At 40.7% G+C, this 18,561-nt stretch overlaps 2 protein-coding genes across 4 annotated transcripts in view; one reads left to right on the top strand and one right to left on the bottom strand.

The window, feature by feature from the left end:
* Nucleotides 1–4,670: 4,670 nt before the first annotated feature.
* ZSCAN29 (zinc finger and SCAN domain containing 29) lies at nucleotides 4,671–17,824 on the bottom strand. Of its 3 annotated transcripts, XM_079127773.1 has the most exons (6): nucleotides 17,627–17,685; nucleotides 16,250–16,684; nucleotides 15,573–15,777; nucleotides 13,105–13,803; nucleotides 11,213–11,680; nucleotides 4,671–9,163 (listed from the first exon to the last, which is right to left on the bottom strand). In XM_079127773.1, exons 2-6 carry the CDS (start codon nucleotides 16,565–16,567, stop codon nucleotides 8,277–8,279), a joined length of 2,577 nt encoding a protein of 858 aa, XP_078983899.1. In that variant the 5' UTR covers nucleotides 16,568–16,684; nucleotides 17,627–17,685; the 3' UTR covers nucleotides 4,671–8,276. The 3 variants fall into 3 exon arrangements, with proteins under 3 accessions (XP_078983899.1, XP_078983900.1, XP_078983901.1); XM_079127774.1 differs by having other exon boundaries at nucleotides 15,573–15,690; nucleotides 16,250–17,824; XM_079127775.1 differs by lacking the exon at nucleotides 17,627–17,685 and having other exon boundaries at nucleotides 8,848–9,163; nucleotides 11,424–11,680; nucleotides 16,250–16,571.
* Nucleotides 17,825–17,830: 6 nt separating this feature from the next.
* Nucleotides 17,831–18,561, top strand: part of TUBGCP4 (tubulin gamma complex component 4) — a 45,854-nt gene continuing 45,123 nt past the window's right edge. The window contains exon 1 of the mRNA XM_079127778.1: nucleotides 17,831–18,067. Coding sequence (XP_078983904.1) covers nucleotides 17,990–18,067 — 78 coding nt within the window. The 5' untranslated portion in view covers nucleotides 17,831–17,989. The remainder of the gene's footprint in view (nucleotides 18,068–18,561) is intronic.

Below are 18,561 nucleotides of genomic sequence, written 5' to 3' on the forward strand. Positions count from 1 at the left end.
TCCCACTTAGTAAATTGTCTACCACTTCCTTTAAAGCATAGCAAATTTATGGGCTTTATCACCAGGACCTTACACATGGCAGGTACTCAGTAAATACATCTTAAACTGACTAGTAGTGACATGGCTTCCTGGCTGCCAAGCCTTGCAACTAGCCATTGGTCCCTGCTGAGAAGCAGCAGGGGAGCAGTGGAGTGGCAGAGCAGCAGCCCAGGCCAGATGGAATGCAGGAGGCAAGCATTGGCCATGGCTGCGCAGAGACTACCATGCTGCCGTGGGCCTGAAGTGCAGAGGGCCTCAACCAGGATGGACCAGTGCCACAGGCATGCCACTGACCTGTCATCCCACCACAGCTTGACCCCAACAGTGCAGACACCCACCCCATGGGGCTCCACAGGGTTTCACAGGGTTGTGTTGTTCCAGGACCTCTGCCCCTATTGAGCATGTGCAATTCGCTGACCTCAAACCTCCTGCTTCCCAAAAAGTGGGGAGAAAATGGAAGCAAGGCAAACCTAATGGAATTCAGGGATAACCAACAGTGTTAGTACTTTTCCAAATCCTAATTAGCATAATTTTGAACCAATAACAAACAGTACTTTTTCAAACCCTAATTAGCATAAGTTTAGACCAATAGTGTTGAACCAAGTGCTATATAAACCCCTGGACAAGCACACTCAGATGAACTAGAACCTGCCATCTGGTGTCCTCTTACACAGCAGCGTTCTGTTCCTATTTTCTTCAGTAAGTCCTACTCTTATACTCACTCATCCTGGTCTGTGCATTTCATTCTTTGAATCCATAAGACAAGAATCCACAAACAAGAAGAAATTGGAACACTGGAGGGCATGGCCCATCATTAAGAGCTACAACACTTCTTGGCTGCGGAGACCTGTATCCTTATGTAGACCCACCAGCAGAAGCAGAGAAACTCCAGTCTCACCTGCCAGCAGAAGCAGGGAATCAAGTTTCGTTTCAAAACTCTGCTGTTAGTAGGCCTTGAGGTCTTAATGGGTTACCTCCATGCTCCTTCTAATAGGAAGGAACTAGAGTTTTTGCTAAGTAAATTTTTTTCCTCATTAGCAGTTATGGAACTTCAGGGAAATCACAGTAATTTCTCATTAGGAAAAGTTTTGGAAATACTAGTCTAAAGTAAGGAGAAAGGGGAAACACATGATCACCAAGACCTTTAAGCAGCTAGCTTTTGACAGTAGCTCTATTATGTTGTGCTAACTTTAATGAGATTCCCCTCATTTGCTTTAACTCTCCTAAGTATGAGCCCCCAAAACTGTTGATGCCAGGCCACACTGGACACCCTAGGTTTGTGTGAATGCCCAATAGCCAGGGTTCATCTATTTGGGGATCCTAGTGACAAAGCTAGCTGCTGAAATCTGATTTTGCCCTTCTCATGATTATCCTTGTCAATACTTGAGAGGGATTAAAGTCTTTGCTCCAATGTAGGAGAGAATAGTTGACTGAGGAGTGAGAAGTAAACTGCTGCAGCTTGTTTTTAAATCAGTTTCTGTCACTTGAGCTTTTTCTTGTGCAAGTTTCCAGGATTTCCACCTTACTACTCAACATTTTCCTCAATTCAAAAGTTATTTTCAATAGTGGTAATGTTGTGGTTACTAGAATTCTTTGGGTCTCCTATGATCCCTCCCCTACACAACGGACACCTGCGCAGACTTACATAAACTCACATATCATGGCTCCTTTAGCTGAAGACAAGGGACAACTAAGATCAATTCTGAATGGTAAGATAATTCATTAGATACCAAAGTATGTTTGAATTGCTTTGCTTGTTAGAATGTACATTTTCCCCTGGTATGAGGAAAGAAAGGCTGATGACATCCCTAATTTCAATTACTAAGAGTTTCTAATAAGCTTGCTTTCTTTTAGGGAATAGAGTAGAGGGAAGATCTTAGGTTTTTGACGTTCTTAGATGTATTTGTAACCTTACATAGCATTTTATTATTCTTTACCCCCACTCACTCAGATATTGCATAGTTAAAAAAATGCTTTATCCATAAAATGTGAATGTTTTACAGCCTGTAAAATGTTCTAAAAGAAAATTTAATGACATGAAAGTATACGTAATATATTCAGTGAAACTGGTATAGACAATTTTGTAGTCCATGTTTTGTTTAATATATATGTGTGTGTATGTATATGTGTATATAGATAGATAGATAGATAAACACTAGTGGGACAAAAGATTTTAGTTTCTTAACTTTTTTGTGAAGTCGTTTTCACAATATAAAAGTCATGCTAGCCTTAACTGGGGGTAGGAGCATGAGGACAGCGTAAGTTCTCCTGTGTGAAGTTTCAAAATTTAAAATATGTGGATTGGCTGACAGAATTTATGAGAACCTGCAGTTAACATCAAATTTAAAAGTATTGAATGTTTTCCTCTAAAGATTGTGAACAAGTAAAGGTATATGCTCTCTTTAATCACTGCTTTTCAGTTCTGAAGTAGAGATCCTAGTTAGTGCAATAGGAAAGAAAAAGAAATAAAAGAGGGAAGATTAGAATGAAAAAGGAAAGATCTCTATTAACAGATAACATGATTATTTACATAGAAGATCCTAAGGAATCTACCAAGAACAAGTAGGACTTAAAAATGAATCAGCAAGGTCCCAGAGGATATGAGATAATTATATAAAAATTAAAGGCTTATAAAAAGGCTATGGTAGAAAATGTGCAAATGAGCCTGGAATACCCTGTTGCATCAAAAAATAAGGTGCACACCTGTACCCCAGTGACTCGAGAGGCTGAGGCAGGAGAATCCCAAGTTCAAAGCCAGCCTCAGCAAAAGCAAGACACTAAGCAACTCAATGAGACCCTCTCTAAATAAAATACAAAACAGGGCTGGGAATGTGGCTCAGTGGTCAAGTGCCCCTGAGTTCAATCCCAGGTACCCAAAAATAAGTGCACAAAGGACAAAAGAACATAAGTATAAATCTGAAGAAATACTAGCCAAATCTGGGACAATTTGAGCATCAAAATAAATGACAGTGATAGGTTTTTAACTCCTTAAAGTAAGAATCCATGAGTTCATACTAATAAAAATAAGGAGAAAAGGGAACATTTCCTTAGAGTACACTAATACATATATATATATATATATATATTTTTTTTTTTTTTTAAATGATGGCGTTAGAAAACTAATGGACACTAAACTGGTGGGTGAAAGTTTGAGGAACAGGATCTTTACATTGTCTCAAAGTAATCTACACATATTAATTACTTGTTCTGGTAAACATACCATAGCCAAAGAACATCACCAATATTGGGACAAACTTAACATCATGTGCCTCCTGATATACTGAGAAAGACACAACATCCCTTTTAATTGTATTAATCCTCAAAATGCTCACTCTTAATATAATCACGAGGAAACAGCATACAAACCTAAACTGTAAGGATCATTCTAAAAAAAAAAAAAACCTGCCTAATACTTTTAAGAAATATGAAGCTAAAGGAAAACAAAGGGTAAGTTAAGATTAAAGAAGGGTAAAGTGCTGGGGATGTGGCTCAGTAGTAGAGTGCTTGCCTACCATGCACTCTAGGATGGCCCTGGGTTCCATCCTGGGTACCACAAAGGAAGGGAGTGAGTGAGTGGAAATGACTAATATAAAACATGATCCTGGACAAGGAAAAAATTACTCTAAGGGAAATTAGTGGAACCATTGAAGAAATTTGAGTAGATAGTATTATATCAATTTTATATTTCCTGACTTTGATAACCTTATTGAGGTTTAAGAGAATGTTCTAAGTATGTGATATATTTAGGAGAGAAGGGTACTTATTCTAACTCAAGTGATTTTTAAAATATATGTATAGGGTGTACGTGTGTGTGTGTGAGTTTGCATATATACACATACATTTATATAGCAAAAGAAAGCAAATGGGGAAAATATGCCTGTTCAATCTAGGTATATAGGAATTCCTTGTACTTTTGGAACTCTTTCTTTAAATTTGAAATTATATCAATATAAAAAAGTTACAAACAAAAACTATATGTATGCCAATTGGAGTAGTCCCTTGGAAAGTCTTATTTTTTGGACTCTTTCAGTGATTTGGCATTTTGACAAATATGCCTACCTTTACTGATAATACTAGATAATACTGTGCATATCCCCTTTCATCTTTGAATTTCATTCCATACTTACCTAGTCACTACTCTAGCTGCTACTTCTTTCTGTTGCTAAGAGCAAATATAGCTTGTGTCTTAACAACAGATCAAATGAATACAGAGGTCGAGTTGTACTCATTTGGAATGCACCTTAATTTTACCTATACTAGTTCTACATCAAGACCACTCCACTTATTATAACTTTATCCTTATCTCTTCAAATGCTACTTCCTTGTCTGTTAAAAATTCTCAAATGCCAACTTTGGGCAAGTAGAGATTTGTGAGCTCAAAGAAATATTCAGGTGCTTGGTGACACTCAGCATAAAGTTATTGGAATATATATCTCACTGTATAGAATGAGACAGATGTCCTTTGGCTAAAATGTTTTTAGGATACTTTGGGCTTCTATTTCTAATGTTCATCCTAATCCAGTTTGTTTGAAAGTTTTGTTTCTGAAAGAACTCCATGGTGGCTATAGTAGAAAAAGTGGAATTTAAGCTTCTAAAATTTATTATAAATTATAATGAATAAGTTAATAAACTTATATGTATCATATATAAAATAAAACATATTACTTATAGCACCATGGTTTCAGAGAATACTCCATAACATTTTATATGCCAAAACTTTGAGATGTGCATGTCATTACACAGCTATTTGAGTAAAGTTTTCATTTTAGATTTTGAATTGAATAATGAGAGAACTGATTCAGCTTTATACTCTTACCTCATCTCCTTTCCCTACCTGGTCACCATAAAAACAGTGCTAAACAAAGTTGACAAGACTCAGCTTCTAACTTGGACTATAATAAATGAGAAATGGCAACGGCACAGAATACATGTAAATGTTAAATTCTATGGCATTGACCATAGAGGTCAAGCAATCAAAGGAAAAATGAATGTGTATGGAAAATATGAAAAGAAGTAAAACCACTAAGAAAATACCTGATAAAAACAAATGACAACTACTAGGACATTTATTTATTTTTTTTCCTTTCCTTTCTGCACATGTCATCCTTGGTCCTACAAAGGCTTTATGAATATTAAAAAATTAGAGGTGCTTAGGTCTTCTCGCTCCCCCAATAGTGGTTTTAGTTTCTCTTTCTTAGAATATTTGAAGATTATTATTTCTTGCTTCTTTCCATCCTCAGGAATGGTAGATTGGGTGGTGTCTAATGTTTTGTGAGCTAGTTTCATATTAATTAAGTCTTCACCTGGTGAGATAGTAGAGTACACTTATGCCCAATTTTTTTTAAATTTTCTTTTAGATGTTGATGGACCTTTATTTTGTTTATTTATTTATATGTGGTGCTGAGAATCGAACCCAGTGCCTCACACATGCTTTACTACTGAGCCACAATCCCAGCCCTCATGGCCAATCTTTTTGGTACATTCTCTTGGAAACTGGAAGGTTGGTGTTTTAATATAAGACTCATTCCCTATGCCAGCATGGGTTCTAGTGGATTTTGGATATGGATTCAGATAGGAAATATTTTTGTTCTAAATTTTTTTACTACATTGTAATTTTTTTCCTCTGCCAAGAATATTAGAGAGTCAGACAGGCATACTTTATACAGGTATAAAACAGGGAGAAATTCATCTTTTCCTACCATGAACAACTTGATCATAATAATTTGCATATATAACAGACACTCAGTGGACATAATTTTTATTGACATGTGGTATCCCTGAGAGGCAGATTAGGTGTAAACATTGTTCTGCTTTACAGAAAGGGAAACAGTTAACTTACACACAAGACATCTAGAACCAGAATGAATATCTATTGATACCCAAACCAATGCTTTTTCTACAAGACAATACATGTACTAAAGAAAAATGTCTTTTCTTGACATTATAGCACACTTCTTAAACCATCTCAGATCCTTACACACTCCTTTAGATTGGTGTTTCTTGTTCCCTTCTGTTTTAATTGGCAATGAATGTTAGGCTACTCTTTGTACTAGGGTTCTTCAACACTAGAACCCTAATTATAAACCCTAACTCAGTAAGGTATGAATTACAGGATATTCTGCTCCCTACTGCTCTCCCAGTAGTAGTGATATCCCAGACTGGATATTAGTCCAGCTAAAGGGTTCTAATTAAATATGAATGTGAAATAGTTATTTACCCCAGGTCTTGCCATCTGGCCAGGTTCATCTTTCCTCTGACCTGCTCATCAAAGCGTCTTCAACAGATACTGGTTTCTTTTCTTTTTCTTAATACATATTTTTAGTTGTAGGTGGACACAATATCTTTATTTTTATGTGGTGCTGAGGATAAAGCCAGGGCCTCATGCATGCTAAGTGAGCACGCTACCACTGAGCTACAACCTCAGCCCCAGATACTGGTTTCTGATTTGTGTCTCCCATAGCAACTTAGTCCCTAAAAGTTTTCATTCTCCCCCAGTACCAGTCAGCTGTTTCCTTATCAATTACAGCAGCCAGGCATGGTGACATATGCCTATAATCCCAGCAACTTAGGCCCTAAACAACTTAGCGAGACCTTGTCTCAAAAAAAAAAAAAAAAAAAAAAAGGGCTGGGAATGTGGCTCAGTGGCTAAGTGCCCCTGGGTTTAATCACCGGTAAACCGCACCCCCCCCTCCCCCCGCCCCGCCACCAAAAAAAAAAATTACACCAGAGTACCTGATTTGGTTTGTTACACATGATGAGTGGACCACCTCATGGTCTGCCTCTGGCACTCCCATGTTTCAGCCAGGATAATTCTCTGCCTGCTGCAGGGCCATGTCATACTATCTGTAAAGTTTTTGCTGCTCCAAGCTTTATCTAACCTTCCTTATGTTCTGTCCTTTGCCCTGTGCTCCACCATTTTCCCACTGTTCATACCACCCTAATTTACCCAGTTATCCTTTCCTCCTTTGAATACTTCCTGCTTCTTGAAGAAAATACTTCCCAGATTTTTCTTATAGCAAACTCTAGTGCATTAGACCTTATCATTTATGCACAGTGTTACTACCTAGCTTTCTAGATTTCTCTTGACTGCACTTATTTGTTCATGTGAGTGTTATCTGTTTTCAGTTGTGAGGATAAGGATGGGGTCTGTTTAACTTGTGCTATACAGGGCTTATTCATACCACTATGAACAAAAGGACAATAAATTCAATGCTATTTGATTATAAAGATCAGTAATTACACTTGTTTGAAGAGCTGCTTTTAATTGTATACAGCTAAATGTGTGTGTATAGATTGGTAGCTCCATTGACCACAGATAGTCCCATCTTCCCTGCCGTGAGGGTAAAGGGTTACTGACACAAAGTGGTACATGGGACCACAGCAGTAGCTTCTACTTGCTCCAGGTTTATAGTGAGCACCTACAGGGTGCCTAACACTATATTAGATGTTTGGAATGTAGGGAAAATGGATGATTCCTTATTGGCAGCTTTAACTGCTTTTCCTATCACATTCTGATGGCTTAATCTTTGGGCTTCTAGACGACAAGGGACAGATGAAATTCTCATGATGGGACAGAAAAAAAGTCAAACTGGATACTTTATGTGTATTGTTATTCTATTCTGACCCTGCAAGGACTTGGAAGAAACTAAGAAATCCAATATTTATAGTAGGTTTACATTGTTTCCCTAAGTCAGAACACCTGGCTTTTGACAAGAAGATTCACAGGACAGAACCAAGATGGTCAATAAATTCTCCAAGATAAATGAAGAATATGCCTGACAAATATGTCATTCTAAGCACAGGCTGAAGTAAGCAGGATTCTTTTTAGCATTTTCATTACTACATAAAGAACAGCTAGACCCAATTTCTCATGACTTCTCCCTGAAATGCTAATGTGGTGGGTTTTTGTTCAATTAAAATGCAACTGAATAACAGGCTGAATCAAAAAAGGATGCATATCAAATTCCTAAGATCTACTGCCATGTCATCTCTATTAAGGGAACAACATAGGCACTGAGAGGGAAAGATGTGTTCCAGATATAGGCAAGGTGAAGGACTGAAATCTTTCACTGTTAAAATGACTGCATTGGGAATTCGGCTATAGATGCAGAAGCTTAAGGAATAAACAATGATATAAACCCTAAGGACTGCTTCCTAAGCCAGTTGAGCACAGAACAGGATATGAATCTTGCTATTGGAAGACTTTCCAAACAATACATTTACTGAGGCTCTTTCCTTCATTTATCCTTAGAGGCTTGCTTAGGTGCTGATTGTGACAAAAGCTTTTCTCGTGTATGGATTTCTCGGTGTTTATTAAGGGCAGAACTTTTACTGAAGCACTTGCCACAATCATGACATCTATAGGGTTTCTCTCCTGTGTGGGTTCTGTGATGTGCTCGTAAGTCAGAACTCTTACTGAAACTCTTTCCACAGTCAGGACACATATGGGGTCTCTCTCCTGTGTGTATCCTCCGATGTGCACTGAAATGAGAACTATTATTGAAGCTTTTTCCACACTCTTCACATTGATAGGGCTTTTCTCCTGTGTGGGTTCTCTGGTGAATTATAAGGCTTGAGCTCTGATTGAAGCGTTTTCCACACTCACCACATTGATAAGGTTTTTCTCCTGTGTGGATTCTCCTATGGGTGATGAAATTTGAACTGTCACGGAAACTTTTCCCACAGTCAAGACACTTATAAGGTTTCTCTCCAGTGTGGATTCTCCTGTGTCTGATGAGGCGGGCACTCCGACTGAAGCTTTTCCCACAATCAGTACATTTATATGGATTTTCTTCCTGGGGGGATATCTGATGTGTGAGATGGGAGTTTGAGCCAAAGCTTTTGCCATATCTGAGATATTTATAGGGTTTCTCTCCCAAGCAAGGTCTTTTATGATTCATGACTTTACCTAAACTCTTCTCTGAGATTGTCAGTTTTCTTCTCCTTTCTTCTAGGGTCTTTTCCCACTGTTTTCCTGATTTACATTCACTCTCACTGCCTTTACCTTGTTTAAGATGACGAGGAATTCTTCTTTCAGACCTAGCAAGTAATGTCCTATGCAGTTGTACTTCCTCAGAAATATCCCGTTTCGAACTCTCTTCGTTCTCAAATCCAGCCTCAAAACCTGGTGTAAGAATAGAATTTAAAAAGTTATCTATTTCCCTAATTATGTGTGCCAGGGAAAGCAAACCTGGGAAAAACAACTATTACACTAGATGCTGAAATATAAAAAATTAGGAAACTCTTGATCCCAAATTACTGATACTATTAAAATTCCAGTGTTTTACTTCTTAGTAAACTATCACATGCTTCTCAACTGCATACTCCACATAGGAGTTGGCTAATATATTCTTTAACCCTTCTTTAATAGCCAGAATCTTTAGAAAGTCCCCTCTGTAAAACAAAGTTTTAGAGAAAACTATCACTGTGGGTATACAGGAAAGATACTTTCTAATGCTGTGTTTTTGCTACATGTCAGGCCTATCATGATATTCTTGTTTGTGTTCTTTGCCAATAACTGAAAGGATTAGAAGGAAATGTCCAGGAAAACATTTTGGGCAACTTCTATATTCAGAAAGAAGTCTCATAAATGCCCTCCCCTTCAAATTCCAACATATGTTGGAAATAAAAACAGCAGAAAAAAATTTAGTATCTTTCAAAGAAAAGAACTTTTGAGAGAAAAACTTCAATAGGATATGTCTAAAACATTTTCTTTGCTCAAAAGATAAATAAATAAAATAAATTTCCAAAAACATCTACTCCAATACTCAAGCATTCTGCTGAGGCAATATTTTATTATTCTAAGTACCACATGCCAGGCTTCTTTGGGTCTAGGCTCTGAAGATTTGCACTTATTCAGATGTTTTAGGTAAACTTTGGATCCCAAATTCCCAAGACTAAAAGAATACAAAAGAATGCTGAATGTCAATCTGTATATGTACCACTTAATGCAGTATCTACCCACAAGTCTAGTCTTATGAGATGCTCCATGAAATGGAGATTCATTAGATTAACCAAAATCTCAGAACTTCAAATATGTGACTGTGTATTGTGAGCCTCCAATAGGGCTACTTAGCATTTCTTCAAATCTAAAGTCATTTTTAAATAGAATACATTAATAAATATCCCATGGAACTGAGGCTCTATGGGACATAGATCAAAAGACTATGGAACGGTGGCACATGCCTGTAATCCCAGCAGCTTGGGAAGCTGAGGCAGGACGACTGTGAGTTCAAAGCCAGCCTCAGCAAAAGCAAGGTGCTAAGCAACTCAGTGAGACCCTGTGTCTAAATAAAATACAAAATAAGGCTGGGGATGTGGCTCAGTGGTCAAGTGACTGTAAATTCAATCCCCAGTGCCTGCCTTGGCCCCCGCCAAGAAAAAGATTATGGAAGTGAAAACCATTATTTCTTGAACACCTACTATGCGTACAGGCATTGTGATAAGTATCTCATTTATATCAACCCTATGACAGTGTTTTGTTTTTGTTATGCAGTGCTGGAGATTGAACCCAGGACCTTACACGTTAGCCCAATGTTCTACCATGGAATTAACCAAACCCAAGGTCTTAATCTATAAGCAATATTGGGAGTTAAGTAACTCGCTCTAAGACAATCAGGTAATAAGCAACATAGGTATGACTCCAAAATCATAACTCTTCTTCCCACAAGGAAGGAAGCCATATTTTTTCTTAAATAGCAGCTCAGCTAAGATCCAGTCAGTTTCTATAGAAATCTCTAATTTCTGCAAAACTTATCTAAAGAAAAGGGTTGTCAAGTTTTCTGTGAAGAATACCGACTTAACAGCTAGTATACTTGCTGAAACTAGAAGAAAAGCAAGAATGAGAGCCAACTTTTAAAATCAATTTCTTCCTATTATGGATACATGAAAAAGTATCCAATTCCCTGACAGGTAAATAGGATGAAATCCCAGCAGAACACACATAAATGACAACAAATTTACAGTTTACAACTATCTCAGAATGTAAAAAGACAAATCACATGAATAACAACCTTAGCTCACTAAGCTGATAGGAAACAAGGGGGAAGAGATAAAGGTAAAGAAGAATCCATGAAAGCTGGGTAGAGAGACCATTTTTCAATCTGATGGTTTCCCCTTAAATCCCATTGCTTCTCTTTTCTGATTTGTATCATAAGAAGTGAAAGAATCTTACCACTGGGGCTCTGGAATAAGACTGGAGCACGGTTTACAATAGCCCCTGGGGGTATCTCAGTATCCTCTTCATCATCAGAATCTTCTTCTGTTGCCTCTTCTACATCCTCAGCTTGTTTCTCAGCTTCTTCCTCACTGTTTCCCTGGATGGGGCAAGAAGCTGTCTCTTCTTCCTGACCTTCACTAGATGGAACAACAACCTGAGCACTCACCAAAGCATCCATCTCTTCAAAGAATGGACAGGTCTCTGGTGCTTGGCCATTCTTGACTTTCCGATAGCTGGTTTGTAGGCTTTTAAACTTCGTCCGACATTGCTCTGGGGTCCTGAGGAAGCCATATTCCCATAACCTTTCAGCCACTGCTCCATATAACTGGCTGTTGCGGTGACAGTTACGGAGGGCTTCATAAAACTGAGTCTCACTAAGAATTGCAAGGTAAGTCTTGGTCTCTTCATAGCCCCAGTGTACACCTGCCACCAGAAGAGAAATTTCAGCACCACTTAAACCAGATCTTTAGAGCTGCAATGCCCCAGTCCTATCCACTGCATCAAGAAAAATGACTTAGGCTGTAGGTGTAGTTCAGTTGTAGAGCACATGCATGAGACCCCATGTTCAATCCTAGCACCAAAAAGGAAAACAAAAATCACCTAAGACGACTCCTAGATTAAAAATATAAAAATACTTCATGTTTTCAAAATCTTATGAATTAATTATACAGTGTTTTGCTTTTCTACATCCTTTAGCAAGTTCAGCAAACTTTAGTTGTAAATTCTATTTAGCCATTAAAAAAAATCTTTCCACCTCATCACTGAATCAAGTATTATATACACTAAATCAAGTGTATAGAATCCATTTCCCTATCCTTCTAGTGGTTTATCTGGAATTCTGAAAACTAAAATAGCACTGGTTAGGGGAAGACCCACAATTAGTTCTATCAGCCACAATGTGTTATCCCTAAGTTCTCTGATCATTTTCCACCAGTCCTATTCCCTTATGAATTCATTTTCCCATAGAATGACTTAAAACCCTAAGGAACCACCTCTTTCAGAATCACACTGCTGCCAAATTCCTATTACAGTCTTTCTTCATTTGCCACAATTTCAATGAAGCAAGCCCAGCAATAGCACAGACTTGAAGGGTACAAAATAAGGACTTTATAGTCATGTATGCTATTCATGGGGTGTAGGATGCGCAGGAGCCAGATTGAGGAAGGAACCAAGGACAAATTATCTCCTGGACTGAACACATGCTAGTGCTGCAGGTCCCGCACTTGGGACAATACATTCAGGAAAGTACATTAGGATGAGTAATGTCTGTGCTCCCTAAAGGTACCCAAGGTGGATACAAAGAGGGTTCAAATACTCTTCCTCTCACCTGAGAGCCAGTTGTATGATATTTTCCTTCCATTATTCTCCACTCACTGTGAGTAAAGGAGAATAAGAAAGAAATCGGAAGACAGAGAAAAAGTAGTGGGGGAAAAAGATGAAAGGAACAAAGATATGAAAATAATAACATTCAGCACATGAGACAAATTTACCTATCTTTATGTCAGTGATGGAAAAAGAATAAGGAAGAAAAAATAATAAACTACCACATTTTTTTCAATAAGCCTGCAATGATTTTATAATCAGGAAAATATTTTAATAAAGGAATGGAATGATAGTCCTTCTCAAGACACTCTTGAATTTTCTGAGTGTATTTCTTTTAAACACCAACTTATTACTATTATTTCCCTGATTTTCCCAAAAAAAGATAATGAAATACATATGGAATTGAACAAAAGTCTTTGTTCCTTCTTTAAGAGGCCAGGCTGACAGGTGACATCTAGACTCCATATGCAGTCTCACTGCTCCCCAAGTCTAATCCCAAAACCCCCAGAAGAAAAACTTCTTACCACTTGGGCTTCGGAACAGGACAGGTGCAGTTGAGTTGTCAGGGTCCTGGTGGGTGACCTCCAGGTCCATTTCATCACTGTCAGAAGCCTCAGTGAAAGTTGTTTCTGCTCCCTCCTCATGCTGCCAGGCCTCCTGCCCTGGCTCCTCAGTCTCAACGTCACTACTCACCTGGCCAGAATGAGAGGCTGCCTCTTCTAGGTCATTACTAGGCAAAGCAATGACCTGAGCACTCATCAGTGCCTCCATTTCTTCAAAGAAGGGGCAGGACTCAGGTGGGTGGCCACTCTTGACTTTCCTATAGCTCTTCTGAAGACCTTTGAACTTTGTCCGACACTGTTCCAGCGTCCGGAGGAAACCATACTCCCGGAGCCTTTCAGCCACAGCCCCGTATACTTGGCTGTTTCGATGACAGTTTCGGAGAGTCTCATAAAATTCAGTCTGGCTAAGAATTGCAAGGAGAGTTCTAGTCTCTTCATAGCCCCAGTGTACACCTGCCACCTTCTCATCCTCAAAGCTCCAGTGATCCTTTTCTACCCAACTTCTTTCTCTCTTGGATGGCAGCAGATCAGCATGCACTTGTCTATCACCTATGTGGCTGCCTCTTGGAACTTCTTTCTCCTTGGAGCCCAGCAGATCTGGGATCCATGGCTGTCTGTGCTCCAACCTGGAGACCACATCGGATTTAGGAAATGGAAATCCTGCTTACAGAGAAGCAAACAAAGGGTATCATAATTTGGACTGACCATATAAAACATGTCTGAATTCAGTTTTGCTTTTTTTATCCAAGGGATTATAAAGGAAGTATCTAGGGAAATGTTTTCAGAAAGTTCAGTGAGTTGAAGAATGGGGAAAATACAGGAATCCGCAAAAAGATGAAAAGTATTTTATTTTCCAGAGCAGGGTGACAAGACAGGAAAAGGTTCTGTTGTATGTTCTGAGTTGAAAATTCTACTCCAAGTTGCTCCCTAGCCTTCTGAACCACTTGTGTACAGGTTTGTAGCACTGCTGGGAATAGTCACCTCCTGTCTCTTATTTTTTTACTTGGGCTAGAGAAGTAAACAGTGACTTCAAGGGAAAAGAGATTGTCTTCAACTCATCTGTTTCCTTCATTCTCAGTCACCAAACTCTATAGATGTTTCTCTTAGTACATCCTTCCTCTCCATTCCTGTTGCCACCAAGTCCAGACCCTGGATCCTCTCACATGTGGATAACTGCAGCAGTCGCCTGACTTCAGGCTCTTGTTTCCTTAGTTCACACACTATCCTGCTGAGCCTTAACCCTTAACCTTAGTGTTTAGGAACTGTCCACTCATTAATTTTTTTCTCTCCAGAACAACTACACTGTTATTTGCCACTCTGTACCTTTCTATTAACTTTCTCCTACCCAAATTCAACCCATCCTTCAAGAAGCTATACTTGCCAATGCCCTCAAGAGGCCTTCACTACAGCCCTGCCTCATCTCCACTGTCAAACCCCCACAGCACTTACACTATTAAGTTGTTGTTAAGCGTTGTTTCAATATAGTTCTGCTCAGCACATATTTATAGTTTGCTGTTGTTTTCTCAATCATATTGCAGAATACCCTGCAACATGTTGAGCACATGGTAGATTTTTAGGAACTGATTAACTCTTCAAGTCTGTGTGTGAGGTTGGGGGATTTCACCCGAATGATTAAACAGAAACCAATATCAAACTATTCAAGAAGGCTACTGTCTTGGATAGGATCAGAGTTCAAAAGAATCTCAAGTTTTAAATAAAGTGATCAAAGAAAAAAACAAACAAAATGGAGTTCACTAGAGTACAAAGAAGAAAAACAAGTTTTACAAATCAAGTCCAAGAATAAGTGACTAGGTACAAAGGCATTGAGGAAAAGATATGAGAGTTACTAGGTGAACAAAAATCCTCCCATAAATATGAGCTGGGCTATAATGAAAGAAGATATTGAAAAATTCTGAAGTAAAATTCTTAACTCAGCCTCTACCTAACAGAACCTCACTGGAATAATACACATAATTTTGTTCTCCACAATTACCATATTTGGAGAACTTAAAAGTTCCAAAGGAGAGAATAATAAAAGCTAAGGTCTAAAAGAATAGAGGTTATGGGGAAAGCTTAAAAACACAAATATAGTTCAATTTGGACAAGCAAAACAACTAAAAGATGTGCCTTCCAGTATAGAAAGCATTTTTATCTAGAAAATGCAATCTACTATTATCATTACTAACAAAATTGTTCCAAGTCCTGATAAAAACTAGGGAGCCATTCTCTCAACAGACTTATCAAAAGAGGAAATAAAAGAAACAATGTACTGGAGGGCTGGCTAAACTACATGTCTTCAGGGGGTCCCCAACAATCACATATTCTATAATTTCCACTTATTCCTGAAATCCCTTTCCCACTCACTATTCCCAAACCTACTTCCCAACTTAGAATGGTACTCTATCTTGCCATATGAATCTACTCCTCACCGCTCCTTTGAAAAGGCCTCAGCTTCTCCTTTGGGTTCATCTGCTCCTGTGGTCCCAGGTCTGGACTTCTTGCCCTCTTTTTCTTGGGTACACCCCTGGGCTGGGGTTCCATGGACTCCTGCAGAACATTTAATAATTCTCGTGATGATTTCAGGGGTGTCATCTTCTCTGATCGCACTTCCTGCCCCATCACAGAGACTGTGACCTTGACACAACCCCCATTAATTGTCACTGCAAGATCATAGTGAGAGGCATTCCCAGAGAAGACTATTTAATTCCCCAAGAGTTCATCCTTCTAGGGCAAGGCTAGAGTTGTAGGAGGTGGGGAAGTTATAGCAAAGGTCTTATTCTATTACCATTAGCTTAGAGGAGCTGGACCACCAAAAGGAAAAAATCCAAGTAGTAAACCCAGTAACAGGATGGGGGGCGGGGGATGTTCCCTTTTCTTCCCTATTAAATAAGAAAGTATGAAATGAAGAAAAATTCATTGTGACAGGGTAGGCAAAGTTACACCCAGGTAGAATCTCCAGGCAAGTGCTATCTGAAAAAGTTATGTGTTGCAGACCAGAAGTATAAAGAAGACTGTGCCCTCTTTTAGGCCTGTCTGTACTTTAAATTGGCCCTCTACCCTTGCCCCTTTCCAGTCTCACACTACTGAATTCCCCTTCCCTTCTCACCGAATGTCCAGGTCTTCCAGGCTTTCTTTCTAAATCTTCCACCAGTGTCACTGCCTCCTCTCCACTTTCTGGACATTGTCCCTGTACCCAATTCTGGATCTCTCCAGGTAAGACAGTCAGGAACTGCTCTAGCACCAACAATTCTACAATCTGTTCCTTGGTACGCACTTCTGGCCTTAGCCATCGGCAACAAAGTTCCCAGAGTTGGCTGAAAGCCTCCCGGGGCCCAGCCACCTCCTGGTAATGGAATTTCCTGAAACGCTGTCGCAAGGTTTCAGAGTTAGCGCCATTCCCTCTCAGAGTGGGTTTGGCCATCATTCACAGCAGAAAGGAGATTCCCTCCAATTAAGAGTCAAAGTTCCAGGGATTACACCATATTTCCATGTCCTTGGAGAATTAAATGAAGATTAGTCTCTCTGTAAAAGGAGTTTCTTCCTAGAGTAGAGAGAGATGGCACTATCAGAGGAATATATTCACATGTTTACAGTCTTGTCAGAACTGGCCTCATTTATTACATGCTCCAAGTAACCATCTGAAGTGGCACTATCTTCAGGGCAGCAAGTCAATAATGAGCAAAAGGAGAATGACCTTTAAAAAGTTGCATTCTTGTCGACTTACAAGGCAGCCCCAAGAAGCTGCAGAAAATAGTACTGTCTGCTCCTGTCCCACTTCCCCCGAATCTGACCTCATTTAACTCCTTGGAACGATGTGGTACGGTGAGTTCGAGCCATATGGGAGGTCAAGAGGCTCTAAAGACAAGTCACCATCCTGTGGAAGGCAACACAACGCCTCTGTCTGGGGGTCGCGGCTGATTCTCCCCTAGTACCTCCGCGGTCTTTCCCGAGGCCCTCTGCGTCCGCCCCGCCCCGCCCCCTCGGGTTCCAAACTATTAATTTTCAGTCCACAGAAAAATCAAGTACGGAATATCAAGTCTTTGTTTTCCCTCACAGCAGAAGTAACCGCTCAGCAAGGGTTCGGAAGCTACTGACGTGAAACCTCGCACTCTAAATTTGGTTTTGGCTGCGGAAGCAAGAACCGGTAGACTTGGGGAGAGTCACACTGAAACGGTGAAGAGAGGAAGTCCCAGGGGCAGTAATAATGGGTTTCCTGAGAACGAGCTCGGGTGCTGGTTAGGGACTCCAAGTGCTACGAGTTCGTGGGCGCGGAGCTCTGCTCAGGAAGCGGTGGGTGCGGTGTTCCGGCCTCTTTGTCTTGGCTCCTTCTGTCCGGGTCACTCAGAGATACAGTGCAATCCCTCCAGAGACTTCTGACCCGGCTAAACCACCCTGAGGGAACCCTCCGATCCCACCCTAGGAGCGTCTCCCGTTCGAGTTGTCCCCGAACCCACTTGCATCTCTGCCCCTAAGCCAGCCTCACCCACTCCGGGAAGGGCCCAGCCAGGGTTCCCCAGTCGCCCAGTTCGGCTCCCAAACCGGAAGTCCGAGCCGGCGACTCGGGGCACCGAAGGCGCATGCGCGAGGACAGCTACCCCATCTCTGAGGCGCCAGAACTGAAGCTAGGGCTGAGCCCAGCCGAGCTCGGTACACTTCCGGGACGCGGCGCGCTGGTCTCTTCCCGGCTTCCCGTCCGCTCCTCCGGCGGCAGTTGCCCGGGCGGGTTCAGGACGAACTGCCTGAGCCCGGGGCCAGTGCGCGTGTCGAAAGGGAGCACTTGCCTGCGTGGTCGCCTGGAGGGGCACCTGAAGGAGGGAGCGACGTATCTAGGGACTCCGCCGTGGGAATGATCCACGAACTGCTTCTGGCTCTGAGCGGGTACCCAGGGTCCATATTCACCTGGAACAAGAGGAGTGGCTTGCAGGTAAGATGTTGGGCTCGGAGCGCGGGAACCAGCGAATGCAGAATCGGTGCACCTGAGCCAGTGCCTGGAGGCGGAGTCTGAAGGGCGGGGCTTGTAGCGCTGGGCCCCGTTTCCCTGGCCAGGTGCACTGGAGCGCAGTGCAAGGGGCCTAATGGGGATGTAAACACGGAGAGGGGGCCAGGCCTATGATGAGAAACCAAGGGCAGATCTCGCATGGTCCCTCCTTTTAGGGGTTCTGAGGTCGAGGTGTCTGAACGAGAGTCGCCGGGGAAGTGGATATAAAAGTGAGGGAGGTACTTTAATATTTTCACTCTTGCATTCTGTCTCGAGGTGAGTTTTAAAGGCCGGTCCAGATTCATAGCTTTCAGCACACATAAACACTCTATTTGTTGAATGAAAAAATTCTAGAGCATGTGGTGTTTCCCTCATTACTCTTTTCCCACTAGGTGAACAACATGATAGGGGGCCATTACTCCTTCACTGTACTAGGAAAA

Source organism: Sciurus vulgaris (genome assembly GCF_902686455.1).
Source record: "Sciurus vulgaris genome assembly, chromosome: 2".
Classification (NCBI taxonomy): Eukaryota; Metazoa; Chordata; class Mammalia; order Rodentia; family Sciuridae; genus Sciurus; species Sciurus vulgaris.

What these genes read in the sequence shown, in the direction of transcription:
- ZSCAN29 (XM_079127773.1), bottom strand. Translation starts at nt 16,567, where the DNA reads ATGATGGCCAAACCCACTCTGAGAGGGAATGGCGCTAACTCTGAAACC. An exon ending in GAGGCCTTTTCAAAGGAGCG is followed by an intron (nt 13,804 to 15,572) that starts GTGAGGAGTAGA and finishes CTCTGTAAGCAG; the next exon opens with GATTTCCATTTCCTAAATCC. An exon ending in CTTATTCCAGAGCCCCAGTG is followed by an intron (nt 9,164 to 11,212) that starts GTAAGATTCTTT and finishes TTCTTACACCAG; the next exon opens with GTTTTGAGGCTGGATTTGAG.